The following is a 22,008-nucleotide window of genomic DNA, read 5'->3' on the forward strand; positions in this document are numbered from 1 at the left end:
CCATGGGCTTCAGTTCAGTCATGTTGAACAGGATTGACAGTCACTGTGACAAGAAAACTTGCTTGGTCAGTATGTACAGCAACTACACTAGGAAGCTTTGGAGGTGTATTTTAACTACAGATGAAAATCCAGGTGTGAATTCTCAGTATTTGCTCCTTTTTTTGAAAGGCAGCGGATGTCAAAACCAATCTACCAATGTACAAGCTGCAGATACTTCTGGAAGAGGTGAGGAAAAAAGAAAACATAAATCCACATGTGATTCTTGCAATGTAAGGAAGCACGCTCACTGACGCTAGAAGAGTAAATGAAGTCCCCGACTTCCTTAAAATATCAACTTGGATTTCCTTCCAGGTCTAATGAGCCAGAAGGATTTTATATATCAGAAGTAACTGGATGATGGGAAGGAAAATTGATGCATTCCCAGATCAGGTCAAACCAGTAGCACTGTTAGAGGGGTTAGAAAATGTTATCTCTGCTCCATTAGTGTTGGATATGGAAATGCTGTTCATGGCACGTACACATGTTGTTCACAAGGACCTATTTTTACTTACACTGGTGACATTCACTTTGCATTTTGGAACACATGAGCTGTCTTCATTCGTGTCACTGCATCCCTGAAGGAGGGCCTGTGATTTCTCTGCCAATGTGATGCAGTGCCTGTTCTGCAACAGAGCAGGTCAGTCTGTTTCAATGGGAATTGAGAACCAACTTCAACATTAATAGAATCAGAGGTTAGAAGATGGGCGTTATCAATAAACCGTGCATTTTCCCAGGTGTAACCTTGCAACATTTTAGTTGCAGAAATGCAACAAAATGGATGGATTCTCATTTCAGTTTATTTAACTGAGATCAGTTCAGTTTCTGAACTTGTTTGACACAAACTAAGACACTACATAGTGACACAGTAGAACCCAGTTTTCAAAAGGCTAAGGAAGCCCTCGGTTGACTTCCCAGTCTGATGCATTTCCCTCTGTTCTAGTTATACAATGCCCTCAACTGGAAATTCTTTCAGGCCCTCAAAGTCATTCCACAGCCTGAACAATGTTACCTGAATCATGTTGCTGAGAAGATGCCTTGCACTGTGCCTTGAGCCCTCCAGATGTGCTGAGTGCTGACTTAAGTCAAGTTGAATGTTTTCCGAGACATTGTGTCTCAGGAGCTGAGCCCCAGTGGCACTACCATCACATGAAGTTGAGTCAGGGAAGATACCAGGAAAAGGTTTTTCACCCAGAGAGTGGCTGGGCACTGGAACAGGCTCTCCAAGGAAGTGGTCACAGCACCAAGCGTGTCTGAGCTCGGGAGTGTTTGGACAATGCTCTCAGGCACATGATGTGACTCTTGGGCTGTCCTGTGCAGGGCCAGGAGCTGGACCCCATGATCTTGATGGGTGCCTTCCATGGCTGCGTATTCTGTGATTCTACGGTCACGCCGTGGCTGTGCCTTCACAGCTGAGTTGTTACAGGTTTCTCAGGCTGGAGTCTGTATGATTCCATGGACAACCCAGTAGGAAGCCTTGGAGGTAGCAAGGACTTCCCATGTCACAAGGCTTGAGAAAGAGCCAAAATTCCTTCAGTGTCAAACGCCTGCGTTTTGTGTAAGTTGCTCTCCCAGGCCACGGGCAGGCTTCGGGCGGAGGCGGCGTGTCCCGGCGGTGGTGCCCACCGGGCCGGACCTTCTCGGGGTGTCTGCGCTCCTGCGGTGCGCGGGAGGTGGGGCCGGTGCCCCGTGCCCGGTGCCCGCTGGGCGGCGGCGGCGGGCGGGGCCGCCCGGGGCGGGGGCGCGGAGCGGCGCGGGGCGCGGGCGGCGGCGGTGAGTGGCGCCGGGACCGGGACCGGGACCGGGACCGGGACTGGAACCGGGACCACGGGCCGGGCAGGGAGGGCGGGCGGTCACCGGGACGGGCACGGCCCCAGCTCCCGGCACGGGAAAGGCTCCAGCCCGGCCGGTCCTGGCAGCCGCCGTGCCGGGGCTCCTCGGGCGGGCGCTGCACACGCGGAGCCCGGCTGGCGGCGGGGCTGCGAAAGCGCCGGCGGCGGGTCCGAGGCGGAGGCGAGCGGCTGCGCTGCCGACAGGCTCCCTTTGTTCCAGCGCTGCATTCTCGGCTGCGAGCGCAGAGGTCGGCGGGCTACGTGGGCATCCTCATCCCGAGCTTACAGACTTGCAGTCTCCCAGTGTCGGACCTCTGCGTTTTATGCTCCAAATCAGGTTTTTAACCTATGTTAGGTAGCTGGAGTTAGTTAGCTGGTTGTTAATATGAAACTGGACTTTATTTTGTCTCTGCGGCGTTAGTAGAATTGCTGGAATTGGTGGCTGTCTCCCGGGTGTGAGGTCTTAACGCTGGTGTGAGGGACTGGGAGAATCCATGTGGTCTCACTCAGAGCTTCTGTGCAAGAATGACGTGAGGGAAGTAGGGTCTTGTAAAGGATCAGATCCACAAACTGTTGTAGAATGAAAAGTCATTGTGTCGTTTCTACAATGATTATTTTGCTGATACACTTAATTGCTTGATCTTAACAAACAGCTGTATGGAGGAGTAAAGCCTTAATCGCATCACAACTGTGATGACTTTTCTATGATAACTATGCTTGTACAAGTCAGAGTGATTTATGCAAGGGCAAGTGCTTTCCTCCAGGTGACAAGCTGCAGACAGGGTAAGAGCACAAAATATCCAAGAACCCCAGCAAACCACCTCCAGTCCTTTCCATTTTCTAGTTCAACTCCTCTTTTGAAAATGCCATTCAAAGTAACCCTTTTCCCTTCCAGCCCGTGTGCTGTCCTTGCACCACATCCTATGGAGAGCTTTCTGGGTGGACTTCTCTGCCGAGATCTATGTACCGAGCATATGGGGATGGGGTCTTACTCATTTCAGACCTGATGTAGCAGACTGGAGAAATTAAAAGTTAGCCTAGTACACACATTCTGATCCACTTGGGATTACAGTCACTGTGGATCTTTTATACTTCATGCTATCTTTCTGGTATTTGACAGAAACAGAAAGCAGTTACAGGTAACTTGAAGTGTACTGTTTGAAACCTTTAAAACAGAAAGGCAAGCTTGGTGGACTTATCTTTTATTAACAGCTTCATGAATATGAGTTTTCTATTTTTTTTTTTTTCTTTTTTTCTCTCACACAATATAATAGATGATAATTAGGACTCAAATACCTTTTCAGATCCATTGTAAAGTAGGAAATGCAAATATAGATTTCTCTTGCTCTTATACAATGAATACAGTGAGAGCTTAATCCAGCAATTTCATAGGCATGGAATACATTTTTGCACTGTTTGCTCAATTGGTTGTTAATAGTTTGGACCTCTACCTCTGTAATACATGGACCAGTACATTGCTACTCCTTCAGGCCAATTCCTGAAGAATATTGTACCAGAAAATTTACATTGACTTAGGGAAATTGCTCAACTGTTTCCAAAGGATGTCAGTAGATGACTTATCAAGATGATCACAGCTAAATTTCTCCAGACTGAGCTCCTACACAGTCAAGGAAATGCACCCTATCACACAGGCAGTGTGAGGTTTGCAAGGATTCCAGAACTCTCCAGTCCAATGTAGAGTTTTGGTCCATATATCAAAATTAAAAGTTGACTCAGTTCTCACTATAGTATAAGAAAGTGCAAAGCACTTCTTACCTTGGACTTAACTTAAGTTTAGAATATATTTAGATATTTTGAACATTTATTTATATATATAAATGCTTTTTCTAATATTCAAATCAAATTCCTTGGATGTTATATGAACAAAAAGTAAATCCCTTAGTTTTTTCAGATCACTGTGAGTTGGAATGCTTTTCCACATAAGCTGTTTACTTATGATTCTGTCAAAGATTTGATGGAAGTTTTCAGAAAATGAAATGTCACAGATTCCTGTGACCACAGAGATGGAGTCATGCCTAATGCAGATTTAATGATTCAAAACTCTTTGTCCTTTGGAGCCTACAGTGCAGGGTTTTTGGCTGTATTAAGACATCTGGGAAGTAGATCCCCTTTTAGACTTATTTTTAGTTTTTCTGGGAGCAATTAAATGCAGACAACCATCAAAAGTTAAATTTTATCGCTGAAGAAGTTTTACTGGCACTGATTTCTGTTTCAAAAGTTAATATTTTTTTCCACTTGTAATGATTCCTGGTTTGCCAGTCAGGGAAATTTATTTCAGGCAAATGCACAGCTATGTTTTCTGTCACCAGAAAAGCATGTATGGTGGTCAGAGAAGAAACAAGAATTTGTATTTGTTCTAAAGACTTGCTCAATACAGGCCCATTTATTTAAATTCTAAATAAATTTATTTAGAGATCAGTGGATACTTAGAATATTTCGCAAGAAAGCAGTAGCTGCAAGTGCAAATATTGGACTCTTGCATAAACATTAAGAAAAGGGCTAAGATGTTATTCAGTTTTGAATAGCTGTGAAAATGGGTACTCAGGGAGCAGTACTTTGTGTGTGTGTGAGTCTGATACATGTAATACAAATACATTTTTAGTTGTTCCTGTTTAATATCTACTGAAATCCACTACAGCTTTGACTGGGATGCTTCCTGTATTTGATACTGTTGAAGTGTGTTAGACATTCATTCATAGGTATTTATTGATTTACATGAAGTCTATCTATATATAAATGAAAAGAAAGTATACACAGTATATTAAACTGGGGAGCTGATTTTTTTTTCCTGCTGAGGATTTTCAGTAATCCTTATGTTTGTACTGTGGACAGTGTGCGTGGTGTGGTTGGTCTCAATATCTTTAGTTATGTTACATAAACATCAAGCTGTGCTGTAAGTCAAACAGGGGACAAAGCAATGTGACTGCAGTCTCTGTGGTACATCAGACTGCAAGCTGATTGCTATGATCTGAAGAGCTGAATTTAGTGGAAAGGCTGTCATTGATTTTAATGAGCTCTGGACATGGCCCAAACTCAAGAATCGGTGGCTTGGTTTTATTGGACTGCCACCAGCATCATGTTGAGTCATGCGTGCACAGATACATATACATCCTCTGAAAGTTTAAAAGGAGTGCCAGTGCCACAAGCATGGATGCCATTTGTATTTCATCATTTTCTTCTAAATGAGTTCAGAGACATTGCAGATTTTGGTGCTTTACTCTGGGTTTACTGGAAATGCAATTCTCACCATTCCCTCAGATGAGTTCCTATGCCAGTTCTTCTGTCTAAGTTCAATCTATTGTGTAGTTTAAACATAAACAAATTTCTCTCCATATCTTCAGTTGACAGCTTGTATGTGTAATGGGAAGGAGTGCTACAGGTTACAACTTGAAACCATCTCTTTGGCGAGCAGCAGACACTCGCTGATGTTATTAACAAGGATTGTTTCAACTACTCTTCATCCCTGACTCCTGCTGACTCTTGCAGTTCTCCCCCAAAATCTCGTAAGATCTCACCAGGTCATAGCTCACACAGCCAAGCGATCATGCAGGACTCTGAACATTATTCTGAGTAACCAAAACTGCAGAAAAACTGCCAAAATACATACTCAGTCACAAAGCTTGAGAGCAGGATTTTTAATGATTCAGAAACTCAGAATTAAGAGAGCACCAAATATTATTTCCAATATACCCACTTGTTTAAGCTGTCTCATATTTTAGCTGACTCAGGAATGCTGAATTTGGGGTGGCTGCACTATTCTAGGCTCTTAAAACTATTGGAGGTTATGAGGATCTTACTTCTTCTTGAAATTGCTGCTTAAAAGCCTGTGGGGGGAAATGGAGGTCAGTGTGCATACTTATTTTGCTTACAACTTTGACACTCTCTTTAGGGCTAATCTCAGCAAAATGGCATGTCAGTGAATTATACAGTCCTTCCTGTCATTTCACTGCCATTCTTTCTATCAGCTGTTCCACTCCTTTTCCTTTCTGCTGAACATGCATTTCTTAAAATTAACTGATATTTGCCCATAAAAAAGGCTGCCATCATTCATATGAGTCTGTTAAATATTATTAGTACAATTTGCAGCAAATCAAATTATAGTACCTTGTGGTCAAATGTGTCCTTTCTTTTCTCCCAATTAATGCTGCATGAGACCATTTTTGTATACTAGGTTAAGTAGGAAAGGTACTTGCCAGCACACAGAGGGTTAATGCTGCTGCATTTGTCTGGTTCTTTGCCAATCTTTGGTCTTTTGAGTGCCAAGATTTTTTTTTTTTTTTTTTTTTTTGGTGACTTTTTTTCTTTTTAAAAATGTCTAGCTTGGTAGAGTTGACCTGCAGCCCTTACCATGCAATACAGGGACTTTGTCTCTCCCTGAATCGTGATGTCTGGCAAACTGACCTTTTTTTCCCAGTTTTGTCACTCACTGCACATGGCTGCAGCCAAGTAACAGAGATTTAAGGCTCTTCCTCACAATGTTAGGATAAATTTTATCCCATTGTTCAAGAAGCTATTTGTATATTCCTAAGCACTGGTAATGACAGGAGGGGATGCATTGGAGAAGATGCATTCTGTGATCCTGTTGTCTCTTCAAGAGTGTCAGGATTTCTGAGCTCTCCTGAATTTGCTCTGTTTTTTTATATGATAAGTATTATAATATAAATATCATGTATATGGTAAGTATTATCACAGTAGGAGGAAGTGAAAGGACAAGTGAAAGAAAACAGGAGAGATAGGCTATGTGGTTTGCTTGACATTTGAGAAATGATCCAAGAGTTTCCCTATTAAGTTAAACTATAGACCCATAGTATAACTTCCCAGAAACATGCTAGAAGCAGGGAGTCTTTATGAATGGTGCTTGCTTGATTTTCTTGCTTTTTCAATCTATATGTTATGTTTGAGTCTGCTTCAAATTATTTAAAATATTATAGGGAACTTCTGGATTTATTTAATTGATTCTTTAAATCTGAATTTTAAAAGGCAGAGATGTCAACACAGTGTTATAGAGAATGGAGTGTAGAAAATCTGTGCATTAGCAGACTAAACTTGGCTGGAGAGGCCATTTCAGAATTACCTTGTGTACAATAGTAACAAAAGTTTTTCCAAAACCTTTTGTTCTTTGTTTATAGATAGATTAGGAAGGACGTTTTCTACAGATGTATAGAGCTTTAATTTTTAAAAGATTTTTGTACTTTGAAAGAGACATAGCATGCAGCACATCAAAGTAAATTTCAAAACCACAATGCCACCTGTTTGTGGGCTCTTAAGGGTTCAAGAGCAGTACAATGAACAGAAGAACATGAGAATATTTATACACCTGTTGTTAACTACCAGAATGTACTTCTTTGAGCATTTTTAGTGCTTATTTTCTTTTTTGAATCTATCAGCTCTACATCAACGCTTTGTTGCTATTGAAGACAATGTGCTGACTGAGGAGCAAATTTAATGAGTTGAACTTTAAAAGCTGTGCCTTCTGCAATAATTAAAAGTGATATCTTATTGAACAAGATATTAAGGTTCTTGCAATAAACGAGTTTAAAGCAAGAAATCTGAGCCAAAGAAAGACTATAATTTATCTCAGTTCTTGCCTTAGTTGATTTGTCAAGCTTCTAGGCTATGCAAAAGGTTTTATATTATCTTTTATATTCATATCAATGCAAAATTGATGTCAAGTAGAGGAAAGAGGAAAGAAATGAGCAAACTAGCCATAATTACTGTGATGAGTCTGAAGGAACTATGTTATATCAATATTATCACAACTTTTGTGGATTGGATAGAGGGAAAAAAAGAAATACAAGTAATTTTCTTGCTCTGATTCTGATGATCACATATCTTCTGCTCTACTGGTCCTCAAACTATGGCCTTTGTATCTCCTCTTCATTCTATAGTTATAAGAGGGTTAGAAATGGTTGTAGGGTATGACTTAGATTTTATTGTACTGTACATTACTCAGCATCACAAACATGGGTCCTCATTCCTGCAATGGAAACATATTTCAGATTTTGAACAGGTTTTCATTTTGGTGGAATGGATGTTACACTTGTATGATGTATGGGTCTCTTCAGAGATAAGGTATTTGCTGGTTTTATAATGGATTCTGATGAAAAGATTAATCATGTCATCACTAATACCATTTTAACTGGTGACCAGTAGTAATTCTGCAACAGTCAATGGCATTTCCTTTAGATGGTTTTGACTAACATCCCATTGTATTTAGCAACTGCATGGTGAGAGAACTTTTCACAAGCTAAGAAAAATATCTGGAAGTCTTATTATTGTTTAACGTTTGTATATGGTTGCATTTGCCTTTGTGAAAAATTAAATCTCTCTCATCTGTGGTGAGAAAATATTACCATATCAGTTTTGCATAATCAGAAAAGCACTGCAAATCCATCTTGTTAACTTAGCTCATCAATCTTCAGTGGCTTTTAAATCCTAACTAGTCTAATGTACATTAAATATAATCTCAATAGAAGGAGGGCTTGCTTGGTATTCCCTTCACCAAAGGAAGCTCTCAGAGTGCAGAACAAGCAAAGTTAATCTTTAGGCCTCCCAGTAGCTTATCTCTATATAATATATAGAGTCCCTTGAGGACTCAATTAGTACCATGCCAGGCAGTGTCAGTTATATTGGCCTCTGTGTTATATCCAAAGCAACTGTTTCATGAGAGGCTGAGTTTGTGTTCTTGGGTAGGTGTTGATATAATCTGTTGAAGAGGAAGGTGACTTTTCAGCTCCATGGTGCATGGTGATAACTGCTCCACTTTCTGTTTGGACCTTCAATGTTGGCTGGCATTTCACTGTATGAATACCTGGGTGGAAGGATCCACTTAGGTGCAATGACCATTTAACACCTGATGCCAATACCAGTGGATCTCAAGTGTGTTCTGTTTAGAGTTTGGCTATAGGGGTTGGGGTGGTGAGGCTAAGAATGGCATTTACCCATGAAAGCTGTAGGTATCCCCTGAGCTCCATGATAAAGCAGAAAGATTACTAAAACAATGAACTTAAGTTTGATATGGCTCTGAAATGCAGCTTTTTTGGCTACCACTAATTCTGGGATGATAGGTAGACCCATCAGCTCAGCAAACAGCCTAAAGTGTGTGCCAGGTTCTGTGGTTGAGAAGGACCAAGAAGAGATTCAGTTTAAACATGTGATTATGTGACTTAGTGACACAGAACTGTGGTTTATTCAACAATTTTAGGTAAAATTCTTCTGCAATTAGCTTATTTCCTGTCTCTGGATATGTATCAGATATTTCCCCTTCCCACTACTGTGGGAACAGGGCCAGCATATTTAAGAGACAATTGAGAGCACACTGGGTTATTTGAAGATTGCCAGAACTTGTCTGAGTAATGTGTTAGGCTGCTGTGTAAGGACTTTGATGTGCTATGTGTCTGCTCTGGTGAAATTGGCTCAATATGAGGCATTTTTTATTAAGTGATGATTTTAAAACTCTCAATATGCAGGGCCAAAACATGTTGTGTAGTCACTGATTCCTAATTTAACTCAGCATTTTGATGCCAGTATTCCTGTAAGAGTTCCCATGGCTGAAGGCTGGCTGGTAAACTTGAAGTTATCTTGGATATTTATAGGGTGCCTATTCTTGTAGGGTCTTTCTGGCTGTCCTTATTGGGCAAGGAAGCATGGGGAAAGACTCAAAAATACAGTTTCAGTCACCAGGAACTTTTGAGTTTAGTTGCAGTTTATGGATTCTGCAGCAGTCACTGAATTACTCATCCTCAGTTCTCCCCACTGTATCTGCAGTATGGAATAATATATTCTGTACAGAGGGTCACAGGTCTAATATCTCACAGATATCAAGTGGTAGGAATAAATTTATTATTACTCAATATTTTCACTTATTTTTCTGACTGGGGAATGAATGAACCAGATACTGTATTCATGCCTTTATACAGAGGAAAGGTAACAGAGAAAACACTATGTTACCATTGTGTACTCATTTGAGTTAAATGTCAAGAGTATGCAGTTCTGAGTTTTATTTTTCTGCTTATTTCCCCTTGGTGCAATAAAGCCTGCAGGCAGGACATTCTGGGACTTCCCTGCCCTTCTCTGAAGGTTAATGGTCACCTTATCTTTAGCCTTGTGTTTGCAGGCACTGGAGTCAGACAGCCTTTTCCCCAGAGCTGTGCTTCTGTGATTTCCTGTATTATTGCTTCAGTCGACAGGCACTGAGATGGTATCAGAGATGACCTTCGCTTTTGAAGTTTTATTTCAGTTGCAGCTGGAATTCAGGATGTTGATGGTTTTAGGAATATTATTCCAGATGTGTGAGTTCCTGGATCTCCTCTTGCTTATACCTGTGCAAACAAATCAGAAGTAACTCTGTTGAAGAGGTGGGCCTACATTAGTGTTAAACTAATATACATGGGAAGTCATTAAACTTGATTGCTGTTCACAGCACAGGCATTAGTGGTAGCGTTGGTCTGATCTGTCTCCAAGGGAGCTTGGCAAGTGTGTTTGAAGGACATTAACTGATCTATCCCTAGAAGGGAATTTGGGAAGAATGGCTTGTAGAAAACTCAATTCATTATTCACATCATCTCAGGATATTTGTTTAGACTCGGTAACTGTTACCTCTGATGTTCAACATTTAGACCAGGCACTGGTCCATGTGCCTGTAGCTACATACTGTGTTCTCACATTTCTTTCCAGATGGTCTTGTGTATTGGTGCCTGCCTGGACACCAAGAAGGAAAAGTCATGTTGTTGGAACTTAATATTCTTTAACATGGTATTTTCTTAAGTCAGAACGTGCAGAAATAGAGCTCCTTTGTTCAACTTCTGCACTAACCCCACCAGGACAAAAGAACCACAGTTTCCCAGTATATAAAATATTGACCCTGCTAGTATTTTCACAGGAAATACCAACTCTTCCACTGTGTCAAAAATAATCTGCTTTTCATTCAGATTTTTTAATGTCTTAGATTTTAGATTTGTGGTCCTGGATGAAGAAAGCAGAGATTTGAGAGGGAGCACATCCTGATCTGTGTATACAGGGACGCTGTTACTTATCTAAAAATAAATGACATATTTATATGCAAATAAATCCTTGTAGATTGTAAACTGTCAAATAAGCAATCCTATCTCTGGATCTGTATTATTTGTTAGGCAATTGATATTTTCTGTCACTGAAGTCTGCGGTTACATCTATGATCCTGTTGCAAATCCAGGGGAAATTACCTTTTAAATGACACATGGTCTGACCTTCATCTCTGGTTAATCCAGGAAGAGTTCACATTTGGCTGTGGGACACAAAGGATAGATTTAGAGTGCCAAGTATTTTTCTGGCCATATTTTAGAATTCAGTAATGGGCTGGATACACCATAAAACCAAAGTTTTTCTTTACTTCTTCCTCAGAGGAGAAGACAACTGTGATAAACTGAAGGAAAAAATGAAGACTGAATTACCAAACACTGGAATCAAAGAGATTATTATATTATTGCTGTGGTCTTTGAAATATTCTTAGTGTTGAAGGAGATTGCAGGAAGTACCTCTAATAGGGAATGACAAAAACAAAAATCCCCCAAATCCCACACATTGCATGCCAAGTGTGAAAACACACATAATTAGAGCAGCATAGAGTAATTAGATTACTGAGCAAGTATGGCAAATTCTTCTGGCATGAAGAATTTATTAATGCATGTATAAATAAGTGCATGAATAAAAAGCTGAAAGAGTGCATAGTTGGATGCCTCTGACTGCACTCTCTACTTTCAGTTTCAGTGATAGGCTTTGACCCTCATTTTCCTCATAGTATTAACCACAGATGGATGTATAAACTCTGAAAGCAGAAATCCTCTTATCTCCACTTCTTTGTTGTCTGCAGACTACTGTGTTTGTTTCTAACCCTGTTTGTTTAAAGCTCTGATAGTGCAGCTTTTAACAGTGATGCGTGTTTAGTTGTTTCTTTAGAACTGAAGAGTTTTCACAGAAAATTTCTAAGCCTGGCCAATTTGCCAGCCTGGGAATTTCACTTGTAAGGAAGCTGAATCCCTTTCTTCTTCAGCAAAGTCTTTCTTGAGAGGCACATTTATGCTGGCACACAGTTGCAAAGTGTTGCTAGGGTACAAATGCAACATGCTTGTAAGGAACACACAGAATCCTCATGACATAAAATCCAGGTGGCTCACCCTAACACAATGTGACATTTACCTTGCTAAGAGGAAGTCAGTTCAGAGACATCAAAATACACTGGAAATCTGAAATGTCTATCAGTTTGGTGTACGATTTTTACTCCTACCTCTAAGTTTGTTTAAGGAAATGCTCAAATGAAACTTTTGCCCCTTTCTGAATAAAATTTAGGAAATGTAAACCAAAGACTCCTGTTTAAACAGTTTGTGAAATGCATGCTTTCCTAACTGTGTGACATCTGGTCCCTTCCTGCTGCTGTGCACTGTGTCCTGATGCCATGCAAGCCAGCTTTGGATGAGCATTTTGTGAAATGTGAGGTGTTTGCAGTCAGGGTGCTGGGGAGGCCAGGATGTGATTAGCCCCTAGAGATCCAGTGGCAAGAGGCTGCAAGAAGCACAGTTGGACAAAAAACATATTCAGGATTGCTGGCTGTGTGTGTAGCTCCTAACACCTCTGCTCTCAAGCTGTTGGCATGTATCCTGGGTATTTGAAATACATATGTGTTTGAGCTTCCTCCATTGGATTAGTAGCTGCTGTTGGTTACTCAAGTTGAAGAGCCTTTTTTGCAATGTCTGAAGTGCCAGTGCATGTGAAACAAATGGCTTGATGATTTTAGGAGCTGTATTTTTGGTGCAAGGATTTCTCAATGGTTGGGTGGCTGGACCTTGCTCAGTCTTGCCTCCCTCGTTCCCTTTGGAGAAATTAAGAAACTTGTTGGGAAGTTTACCAAGTGCTGGGAGCTTGCTGCTGGTACCACTGTGGGAGGGCAGCTTGCTCCTGGGACTGCTTGTGCTCCCTGCAGGGGAAGGAGGCAGATTTGGATGTGCAGTGATTTGGATGTGCAGTGATTTGGATGTGCAGGGGGCTGGTGCAACGTTGGGCTGTTGAGGGAAAGGCATGACAGTGAGTTTGAAGAAAGCCATATTTTCAAAAGAGTGGGCCCAGACTGGGCTATTTCAACCAGGCCAAGCCACAAACTTTAGAGAAAATCCAGATCTGATTGAAATTTCAGGTGTTTAAACTTGCTGTCTTCCCTATCTTTGAAGAACCATCTTTACTTTGCCAACGTCTGTGGTTATTTGGTGTTTGTCTACCTCCCAGCTGAAAACAGCTTCAATTAATTAACTGGCAGCAGAGCAGCCCATTCACTTTAGCACTTGACAAGTGAGGAGCAAATGTCAGCAGCAATGTCTGGCTGTCAGAGCAGGTACAGCACATCCCTGCTTGCTTGCACTGGTTTGCCTGTGGTCATAGAGCTGTGATGTTTATCAACATCTAAGATTTCAGGGCTGTACCCAAAACTCTCAGTGTGTAGCCATTTGAAGCTGTGCTAGTGATAAAGAGGCAGAGCAGTGAATAATAAATCCAGCATGCCTCGGAGTGTGATATGAAGATAGAGAATCAAAAAGTATTAAATCCTGAGGTGGGATAATTATTTTTAATGACTGTTTACTAGTTTGTGCTTCTTAGAAAGTAAGGGGGTTTTGAGATGGTGCAATATGTGTGTTGCTAAACAGCTAGCTGCTAAGAACAGGACTATGTTTGACCTAAATGGAAGCCAACAGATGAAGTTTTGCATGTTCAGGTAAGTAACTTCAAGACAAAAATGCATGAAAAAAAAATGTTATTGAAAGGAAGCATATTCTGAAGGCAAGCCATCTGAGGAGGTTTGGAGACAGGAAATCTGTGTTATGTTAGCAAGTACATTGATTTTTTTGAAGCTTCCAGGCTGTATTACACCAGTTAAAGTGATGAAATTCTTCTGAAATTATTAGGATTACACCCTTCCACTAGCTTTAGGGACTGTGCTTTCCCACTGGAAAGCCATTTGATCTTTCTTGATTTTAAATATAAATGTGAATTTCTCATGAGGTCCCCTTCATTTCTTACCATAGTATATTTCTATTGGCAGCTTCTTTCAAAACAAAATTCCAGGTAGATTTCAGATGCAGTCCTACATCCAAGGTTTTGTGCATTAGGCCAGTCAGAATTTCTCCAGTAATTTCCAGGAATTCCTTTCATGTGGTGGTTGCCCAACAGCTGAAGCCTTGATTTAGCTTTTTTTTTTTCCTGTGGGCTTTGTCTGATGGCTGGAGATTAATGCTCTCTAGGGATCCTTTTTCTGCTGGGATTAAGAATTCAGCGTGAAGTCATCGTGACAAGCGCAGTAATTCCCAACAGTGAAACTTGTTTGGGTAAAACTTCAACTAGTGCTACTGTATTTTTGCTGCTTTGTCTTTTCCCAAGAGACAGAAACTTTATTATATCTGCTTGAGGTCAGCTTTGATCTGCAAATGCAAATGCACTCTGTGGATGCCATTGAAGTTGGTTGCTTGTAAAGCTTTTGCTTTCCAGCTAAGTGGGAAACTAGACCAGAGTATGATTTATTCCCTATTTGTGATGGCCCTTGCACTTCTTGTCATCTATTATTTGTGTGACAGCTTTCCTTTGTGTAGGGCCTTTATGGAAAATTGAGAAACTGAATTGTCCATTCACAGATATCAAACTTCTGCACTGTTAGAAAGCTGCTGAGCCACTTATGGTCCATTTCTCTAACTACATGTGTCTCTTATGAGAAAGGTATTAAAATAAAGTATTTTTTCCAAGTATTCAAGAAGGACTTCTCCACTGTAGATCTGGTATTTCTACTAAATATCTTTAAGAAACTCATCTAAAACTACTTAATAATACTCACTCCTACTGGCTTGCCAGACCCAAGTATTCAGACACTATGTACCAGCTGAGAAGTACAAACAAATGTGGTTTTCTCCTGATCTTCTAGGAATGACTGTAAATCTTTGCTTTGCTATTATGAGAGTTATGAACCTCCTACTTTTAAATATCCATGCAATTTTTAATCAGGAGCTGATATTCTTAGCAAGCCATGTGACTCCAGGAGCAGGCTCACAGTGGCTGCTGCTGCTCCCTCCCTGTGTGCAGGCAGCATGAGCAATGTCCTGCCTCCTCTCTGCTTTTACCTCAGCAGAGGCCATTGATAGCCATGATGCAAATTCATTTCCATATGAATTTAATGCAATGTAATGCCAGAAATGTGTACAGCTATGTTGTGCCCAGGGCTTGGGTCACCCCTGTGAATGTGAGGTTTATATTCCTCAGCATTTACCTGTTTCCACACCCAGTGAGTGCCTCCTTAGATGTGACAGTGAGTAACAATTGTTAGTATATTGTCAGAGGTCATCACCAGGCAGTAATTCTGTCATATGGGTGTGCTGGCTAATTTAAACTCTAGAGCTTTTTGCCTGACCTTGCAATATTGCAGAGATGCAGTTGTTTGGGTTTTTTTCCCGTAGATGTGCAGAACAGCTTGTTAGATTAGATTGTGATTTACAGTGAATTGGGATAATGACTGCCTCGAAAGATCCTGTGCATCCTTTTTGTGCTGGAGAATAACTTCAGTCTTTAGTTGTTATTTCAAAGATCTTGCAAGTATTTTCTGTAGCTTTCCTCTGTCTAAAAAATAACACTACCAATTAATCTCCTCAGGGCTTCTTCACATCCTAATTACAACCAAACCTCTCATTAGTCCCACAGGGAGAGGGAATCAAACGCCATATGGCATTTTACACTTCGGATGCTGTGCGTACCAATAGCTGGAAGGAGACAGGAAAAGGGGGAGTTAACAATTCATAACCATTTATGGAGCAGGCACAGCCCTCCTTGGAGCCAGTTCAGCAGAGGCTGAGTGCCTCAGATCAGGGATCAGGAACTTTATCTGGCCGGGAATTGCCGCGGCGCTGGGCTCTGCTGCCAGAATCCCTGTGCTGGCATCTGCACTCAGCATGAATTAAATGCACACACGCCTCCTGGGGAGCACCATGGCTGGGTTCTACGGGTGCCTGAAAAGTAAAAAGTAAGTGCCATGCTGAGCCCTCCCCTACACCTTTCCAAAGGGAGCTGAGTCTAGTGGCTGCTTGGAAATTCTGTCTTTGTTGTATTGTAGCTGCAGCATTGAACAAAGTGGTTGTGCTTTGTGTCTGAAGCCTGAGCACAAAGTGCAAAAAATAAGTCCTGGCTAAAATATTAGTCTGGTCACAGTTTTTTTCTCCTTCAGAGGTATAAACGTGAAGTATTGAAAAAGAAATTAAGTACCTTTTCCTGTTTAATTATAGCAAGAGGGAAAATGCCCTCTTCCCTAGTGATTAGTTATATTGCTTATATATTAACACATAAAAAGGAGAAATACAGAATTTCACATTGGCTTTTAAAAAATGTTCAGCTACAAGTCTGGCAGTAAATGCCTTAAGAACTTGAGGAGCTCATTTTTTCTCTAAGCAATCTGAGGTTTGTTTCTGTAATTGCTCCCTCTTGAGAGATTTGGTTGTATTTAAAAGAATTATTTTTTATTGCTTTGCTGGCATGTTCTGTTGGAGTAGACTATCAATGGAAAAGAGAATGAGAGAATGCATGTTAGTATTTGTGCTTTAAACCACCATGAGGATGCATTCTTTTTTCCTTTGACATTCTCCTAGCTGAGGAATGGAACAAAATTTCCTGCTGCCAAACCTGAGGAGTTGTTTGATCATGTTTTGCACCAGCAGACTGCAGAGGGCTCTATTCTTGCACTGGGTGAGGGATTAGACAGGGAACATGTACAGTGGAAGGCAAGTGAAACTTTGTCTGGAGGCTTAAGATGTGAATACTGATATTTAAATGTGTGGGTAAGTCCTGGATAGCAGAGGGAGGAAAATAATTCAGAAGTGAACCTGGTAGCTGACTCTCCTTCTCCCAAAGGTTGTATCCCTCACACCAACAGTTTGTCTCACATTACTCTGGTGGAAATGTGCATTTTCAAAGGTGCATGACTCCTACTGGGTTTCTGTTAGCATTTCTATCCCATATTGACTCCTTTCCTCCTTTGAAAATAGCAACAGGGAATTAATATTTGGCAGAGAAGTTTGCTTTAGATAGAGTGTGCCATCAGTGAGTGCCATCGGGTGAGTCCCGATGAAGGTGGGTGGATTGGCACTTGAATTGGCAAAAAGTAGTAGATTTACATTGCTTGATTCCCCCCCTCCCCCCCAAATCCTTCAGAATCTAATGCACTTAAAACAAATTTGAAATTCAGAGAGAAACTATAAAGGCTGGACATCTCTTCTTTCCTGGTCAATCTCCACCTGACTTAGGAGGAACAAGTTTTTGGTTTTTTTCTTCAACAGGCTCTTCTTTCTTGATGTTCTTCAGTTAGGTCTCTATACTTGATATATATGCACAGGTGATGTTTCTCAGCCTGTTACTTCAGCCTTGTGATATGTTCCCAGGTGAATTAATGCAACTACTAACCCTTTTCACTCTTCACAAATTTTGTATGCTGGTTTGGCTGTGGTTATTGGCAGTTAAAAAAAGTTCAAGACACCAGTTGCAGTAATATTGATTGATCAATTTTAGCCTGAGATTATTTTTCAATGGAATTTGTTTGGAGTTTAAGATGAAGTATTTGTCTCTCTTGACAAATGTGTCATTGGAACAACTTCCCAAATTCTCACGTGGTCATTTGACCTGTAGCAGTTAGTTTGCTTTCTGAATGAAAGTTCTTTTGGAATGAAATTACTTTTATGCTTTAAGCAATTGGCTTGGGTACCAGAAGGAATTTGGCCAAAGTGACTTAGAGCTCAGTACCTGCCAAGAAACCTGCCGTGGACTTTGGGGAAGGGTTCCCTCCAGGGCTTGGAGCTGCTGAGTCCAGCTAAAGCACCTGGAGTGTTTTAAAAGCTGCTTTAGGTAGTGCTCTCCTGTGCTTCTGTCACATTTATCCCATTTCCCCACATTTTACCAGAGGAGGCAAAGGCTCTGCCTTGGTACACTGTAATAATGTGTGGCTGAATCTGATCTTTGTACACATAGTATTGTCCCTGTGTTTTGTTAATGTTCTCTTATGAAATGAAAAAAAAAAACAAAACCAAAGCCTAATCCAGGTAATTCTTTATCACAGTCCAAATCTTGCCTGTTATTTTGCTGAAATAAAACTTCTAGATTGCTTTCATATTTCTCTAACCAGCATATGGAACCTGAGTAATCTTGAATTGTTCTGCTAAGTTTATAGCTCATTGCTCTTGGTGCAGAGTTCTGTCTTTTTTCTTGCTCCAAACATGGTGCCAGAAAAAAATATTATACCTGAATAGATATGAAAGTTTCCTAAAGCCTATGGGGGAATCTTTTCACATGCTCCTCAGTTTTTGGGACTAGCCAAGTATGTTGTTATGAGCTGAAAATGTGGTTACTTGAATAGTAAGGTTCACTGATGGTCAATGCAAACTGCCAATTTCCAAAGACAAATATAGTGTGTTAGAAGCTATATAAAATATTTGACTGAAGGCTTTATGTGCCAGCTCAGACTGGTTTCTATAGCAGACTATAAGAAAATGTATTTAACTACTGTGGTCACTCAGGATTTCATGGTGCCTTTCACAAACAATCCCAGAATTATGGACATTTCAGCTTGAATGTCTTCTCCTTTGCTAAGCTTTGCACTTCCAGTGGGGTATTGTGCTTTTTTCCTATATTCCATAATTGTCAAAAAAATGCTGATGTGCACTTTTATCCTTCAAAGAAGCTCAGCATTGAACTTCAAAGCAAATTGATCAAAGAACGCATCAGTAGAATTTTCAATATATTTCTAGATTGTTTGAGATGAAAGCAATTGCCAATCTAAAATGATATTACAGCCATGAAATTGAGTAAAATATGTTTTCTGGGTTAGGTGCTGTTGCTGTATTTTGTGTTGTTGCCTGTTCAGATAAGTGTCAGGAAGAGATTGTGGTGATTGCTGGGTTTATTCCAAAGACGGGACAGAGCTGTCCACCTGATGATAATCTATCTGTTCACTGCCCCTGCACCTTCACCCCAGCCTTCTTGGCTCATAGGGGACGGTGGAAATCCAAAAAATCCCTTTGTTCTTGAGGCTAGTTACAATTTTACAGCTTTTGCATGCTTGTGTGGTCCTTGGAGCCTTTGGCTCCCCATCCACAGCAAGCAGCTGCTGTTTTAGCTTGGCCAGTGACAAGTGGATTGGAAGTGGTTTAAAGCTCCACCAACTGCTACTGGAGTAGCAGCTTGACCCGTGGGGCAGTGGGAGCTGCTGGCTCTGCTCTGCCAGCAGCTCATTGGCTTCCTGTGGCCTCTGTCCCTTTCTGGAGGCGTCACTGCCACGGGGGCTGAGGAGCTGCATTGCTGACTGCAGGGAATGGTGCTTTGCTCTTTGGCACAGCTTTAGACATGAAGCATCTCTCCAGGAATCCAGGGGGTTTAAAACAAAACACTGAGTTCCCTGGCCATGCCTGCCTGTGGCATCCCCCAGCATCACCTCTGCCCAGCCGTGGTCCATGGGCTCAGCTGGCAGCTGTGCAGCTTTGGGATCAGTGCAGGCTTCCTGGGAGCTGTTTATGAGGCTGATGAATTCAGGACAGGTGAAATGTTTCCCATAAACACTTTGGTATTCTGAAATGTGTCTTGTTTACATGTCTTTTTATTGTACATCACTTTAGCAAATTATTTCACAGGAGCAAGAATCACTCATTAACAGCTTTTCAGTGTTGGGGGATTTTGAGATGAAAATATCTGAGTATGATAGGTGATTTCTGCCCAGCAAAGCAAGTTCACCTGTGGGGAGACAACCCTTGAATGAGTTTCAAGAAACAGTTTTGTGAAAAGTGGAGAGCTCTTCCCACTAAGGCCAAATCAGAGAGAGTGAGCTGAGGTGAAAACACTCCTCAGGTGTTGTGAGTCTCCTGGAGGAATCTTTCAGTACACAGCCTATGAGCATGTTCCTGTATTTGGCAATTATAGGGTGTTTGGACATTTGAGAGCATTTTGTCTGCAGCCCACAGGAGTCATTCAGAGCTCTGCCTGGTATTAAATATATAGAGGCTTAAGTCCTGTTCTCTTTTTCAAAAATAGCAGAGAGGGTGAACAAAAGGAGGTGTCAGGGCCATGGCACTACAGGCAGTTAGGCACCATTAGTACAATGGTGCTATATTATTAACAAAAAAATCAACTATTTCTCTTTGTGTTCCATTCTGTTGTACTCATCTTTGTGCAAGAAGTTCAGTTCTGTGTTAATACACCAGTGAGTCACTCCCATCTCCTCATTCTGTTCATGCTTCTCTCTGGATGGTGTTTGTTTTAGCAGCCACAGTGGTACAGTGTGTTTGCTGCTGTAGGCAGAGGAATTCCAAGCAGGCCTGTTTATTTGGTTTCAGTAGCACAGCCCTTTTGCTATCACCAAGGTTCAGAGTATGTGGCAGATATGCTGTCAAATTGACCTCTAATGCTGCCTGTCCTACATCACTTCCAGTGGGGCAGAAGCTTGGGCTGGGACAATCTGCTGAATATGATTCTCACTCTTCTGCATCATTTGACCATCAGGTTTTTTGTCTACATAATTTTGCCAGACTGAGCCATGAAAACATCTTGTCATAATTTTTCCTTGTGTTCTCTTCTTAGACACTTCTGCTGCACCAAGTGTCTAGCTTTGTACCCCTAGAGCCAACTGGAGAGATTAATTTGTCATTTCCTCCTTGTGCAGAGGTCTACAATGTTTTAGGCTTTCATATCTGCTGTGATGTGAAGGTCAAGAATTGAATGTAGAAGCTGAAATCTGATTATATATGGGACAAAAATGCAGTGGGTTCAAGTTGTACTCCAGTAGATAACCTACCTGAGCTAGTGTAGGGCAGGTAGAGCTGATTAACAGACAGATTTGAGAAAATCTGAGATAAGTCTGTCTGTGGGGAAACAGGGGAAAAAACCAAGGTAATTCCAAGGTTGATTCCCTTCCACCCCACAAATTTCTCCTGCTGTAGGAAAACAATTGAGCACAAGGTGTTCTACACTAACATGATTCAAGCTTATATCTGCATTACATCTGTTATAGTCTCAAGGCTGGTAAAACTATTATGGATTAAGTAGTTTTAAATATTATTTTGAATACAGCAAATGCTAACTGCAAACTCTCTTATTTTGTTTTGTTTGTATTGTTATTTTATTCATAATTATTTGTTTCAAGTTAGCAGGTGGCCTCTCACTCCCTTGTGGGAGTCGCTGTATAAAGAAAGAAAGAAAAAACCCAGTCAGTTGATATCCTGTCTAATTTTGCTTGCACATGCTGAGCTGTCACTGCTCATCACTGTGCCAATAGTCAAGGTTGTGCCAACAGCCCAAGGTTTCCAACACAATATGTGTGAAAAAGGTGTGACCTGGGCCACACACATAATTTTTCATTTTTGTAAATGTATTCTTATACCTGCTGCATTTGGGTAAGTGTACAAGTGCCAAGAGATTCTGTGCTCTGTTGTATCCTATCTCCATGCTATAGCATGTTGGTATCTTTGTGACTGTTGTGCTTTAACCCCAGCAATTAAATCCTACAATAGCCACTCACTCACTCACTCACTCACTCACTCACTCACTCACTCACTCACTCACTCTCCCCTGATGGGATTGGAGAGAGAATCCCAGGGTAAATGTGAGAATACTCCTGGGTTGATTTAATAGGTAAAGCAAAGGTCATTTGCACACAAGCAAAGGAAAACAAGGAATTTATTCTCCACTTCCCCAGGGCAGGCAGGTGTTTAGCATCCCCAGAACAGCAGGTTTCTGTCACATGTAATGGTGACAGGAAGACAAACACCATCACTCCAAATGTCCCCCCTTCCTCCTCCTCCCCCAGATACATGCTGAGCATGAGGCCATGTGGTCTGGGATATCCTCAGGTCAGTTGGGGTCAGCTGTCCTGGCTGTGTCCCCTCCCAGCTCCTTGTGCACCCCCAGCCTCTCGCTGCTGGGGTGGGGTGAGGAGCAGAAAAGGCTCTGGGTAAGACCTGCTTAGTGATAAAGGAAGCATCTCTGAGTTACCAGCACTGTTTCAAGCACAAATCCAAATCACAGCTCTATAGCAGCTGCTATGATGAAAATTTGCTCTACCTCAGTCCTGACCAGGGTGCTCTTA

The 22,008-nt window shown here is 41.3% G+C and overlaps 1 protein-coding gene across 1 annotated transcript in view; it reads left to right on the forward strand.

Annotated features, from left to right (window-relative positions):
• The first annotated feature begins 15,764 nt into the window (after positions 1 to 15,764).
• Positions 15,765 to 22,008, forward strand: part of KIAA1210 (KIAA1210 ortholog) — a 40,355-nt gene continuing 34,111 nt past the window's right edge. The window contains exon 1 of the mRNA XM_056491699.1: positions 15,765 to 15,915. Coding sequence (XP_056347674.1) covers positions 15,854 to 15,915 — 62 coding nt within the window. The 5' untranslated portion in view covers positions 15,765 to 15,853. The remainder of the gene's footprint in view (positions 15,916 to 22,008) is intronic.

Source organism: Oenanthe melanoleuca, chromosome 4A (genome assembly GCF_029582105.1).
Source record: "Oenanthe melanoleuca isolate GR-GAL-2019-014 chromosome 4A, OMel1.0, whole genome shotgun sequence".
Lineage (NCBI taxonomy): Eukaryota > Metazoa > Chordata > Aves > Passeriformes > Muscicapidae > Oenanthe > Oenanthe melanoleuca.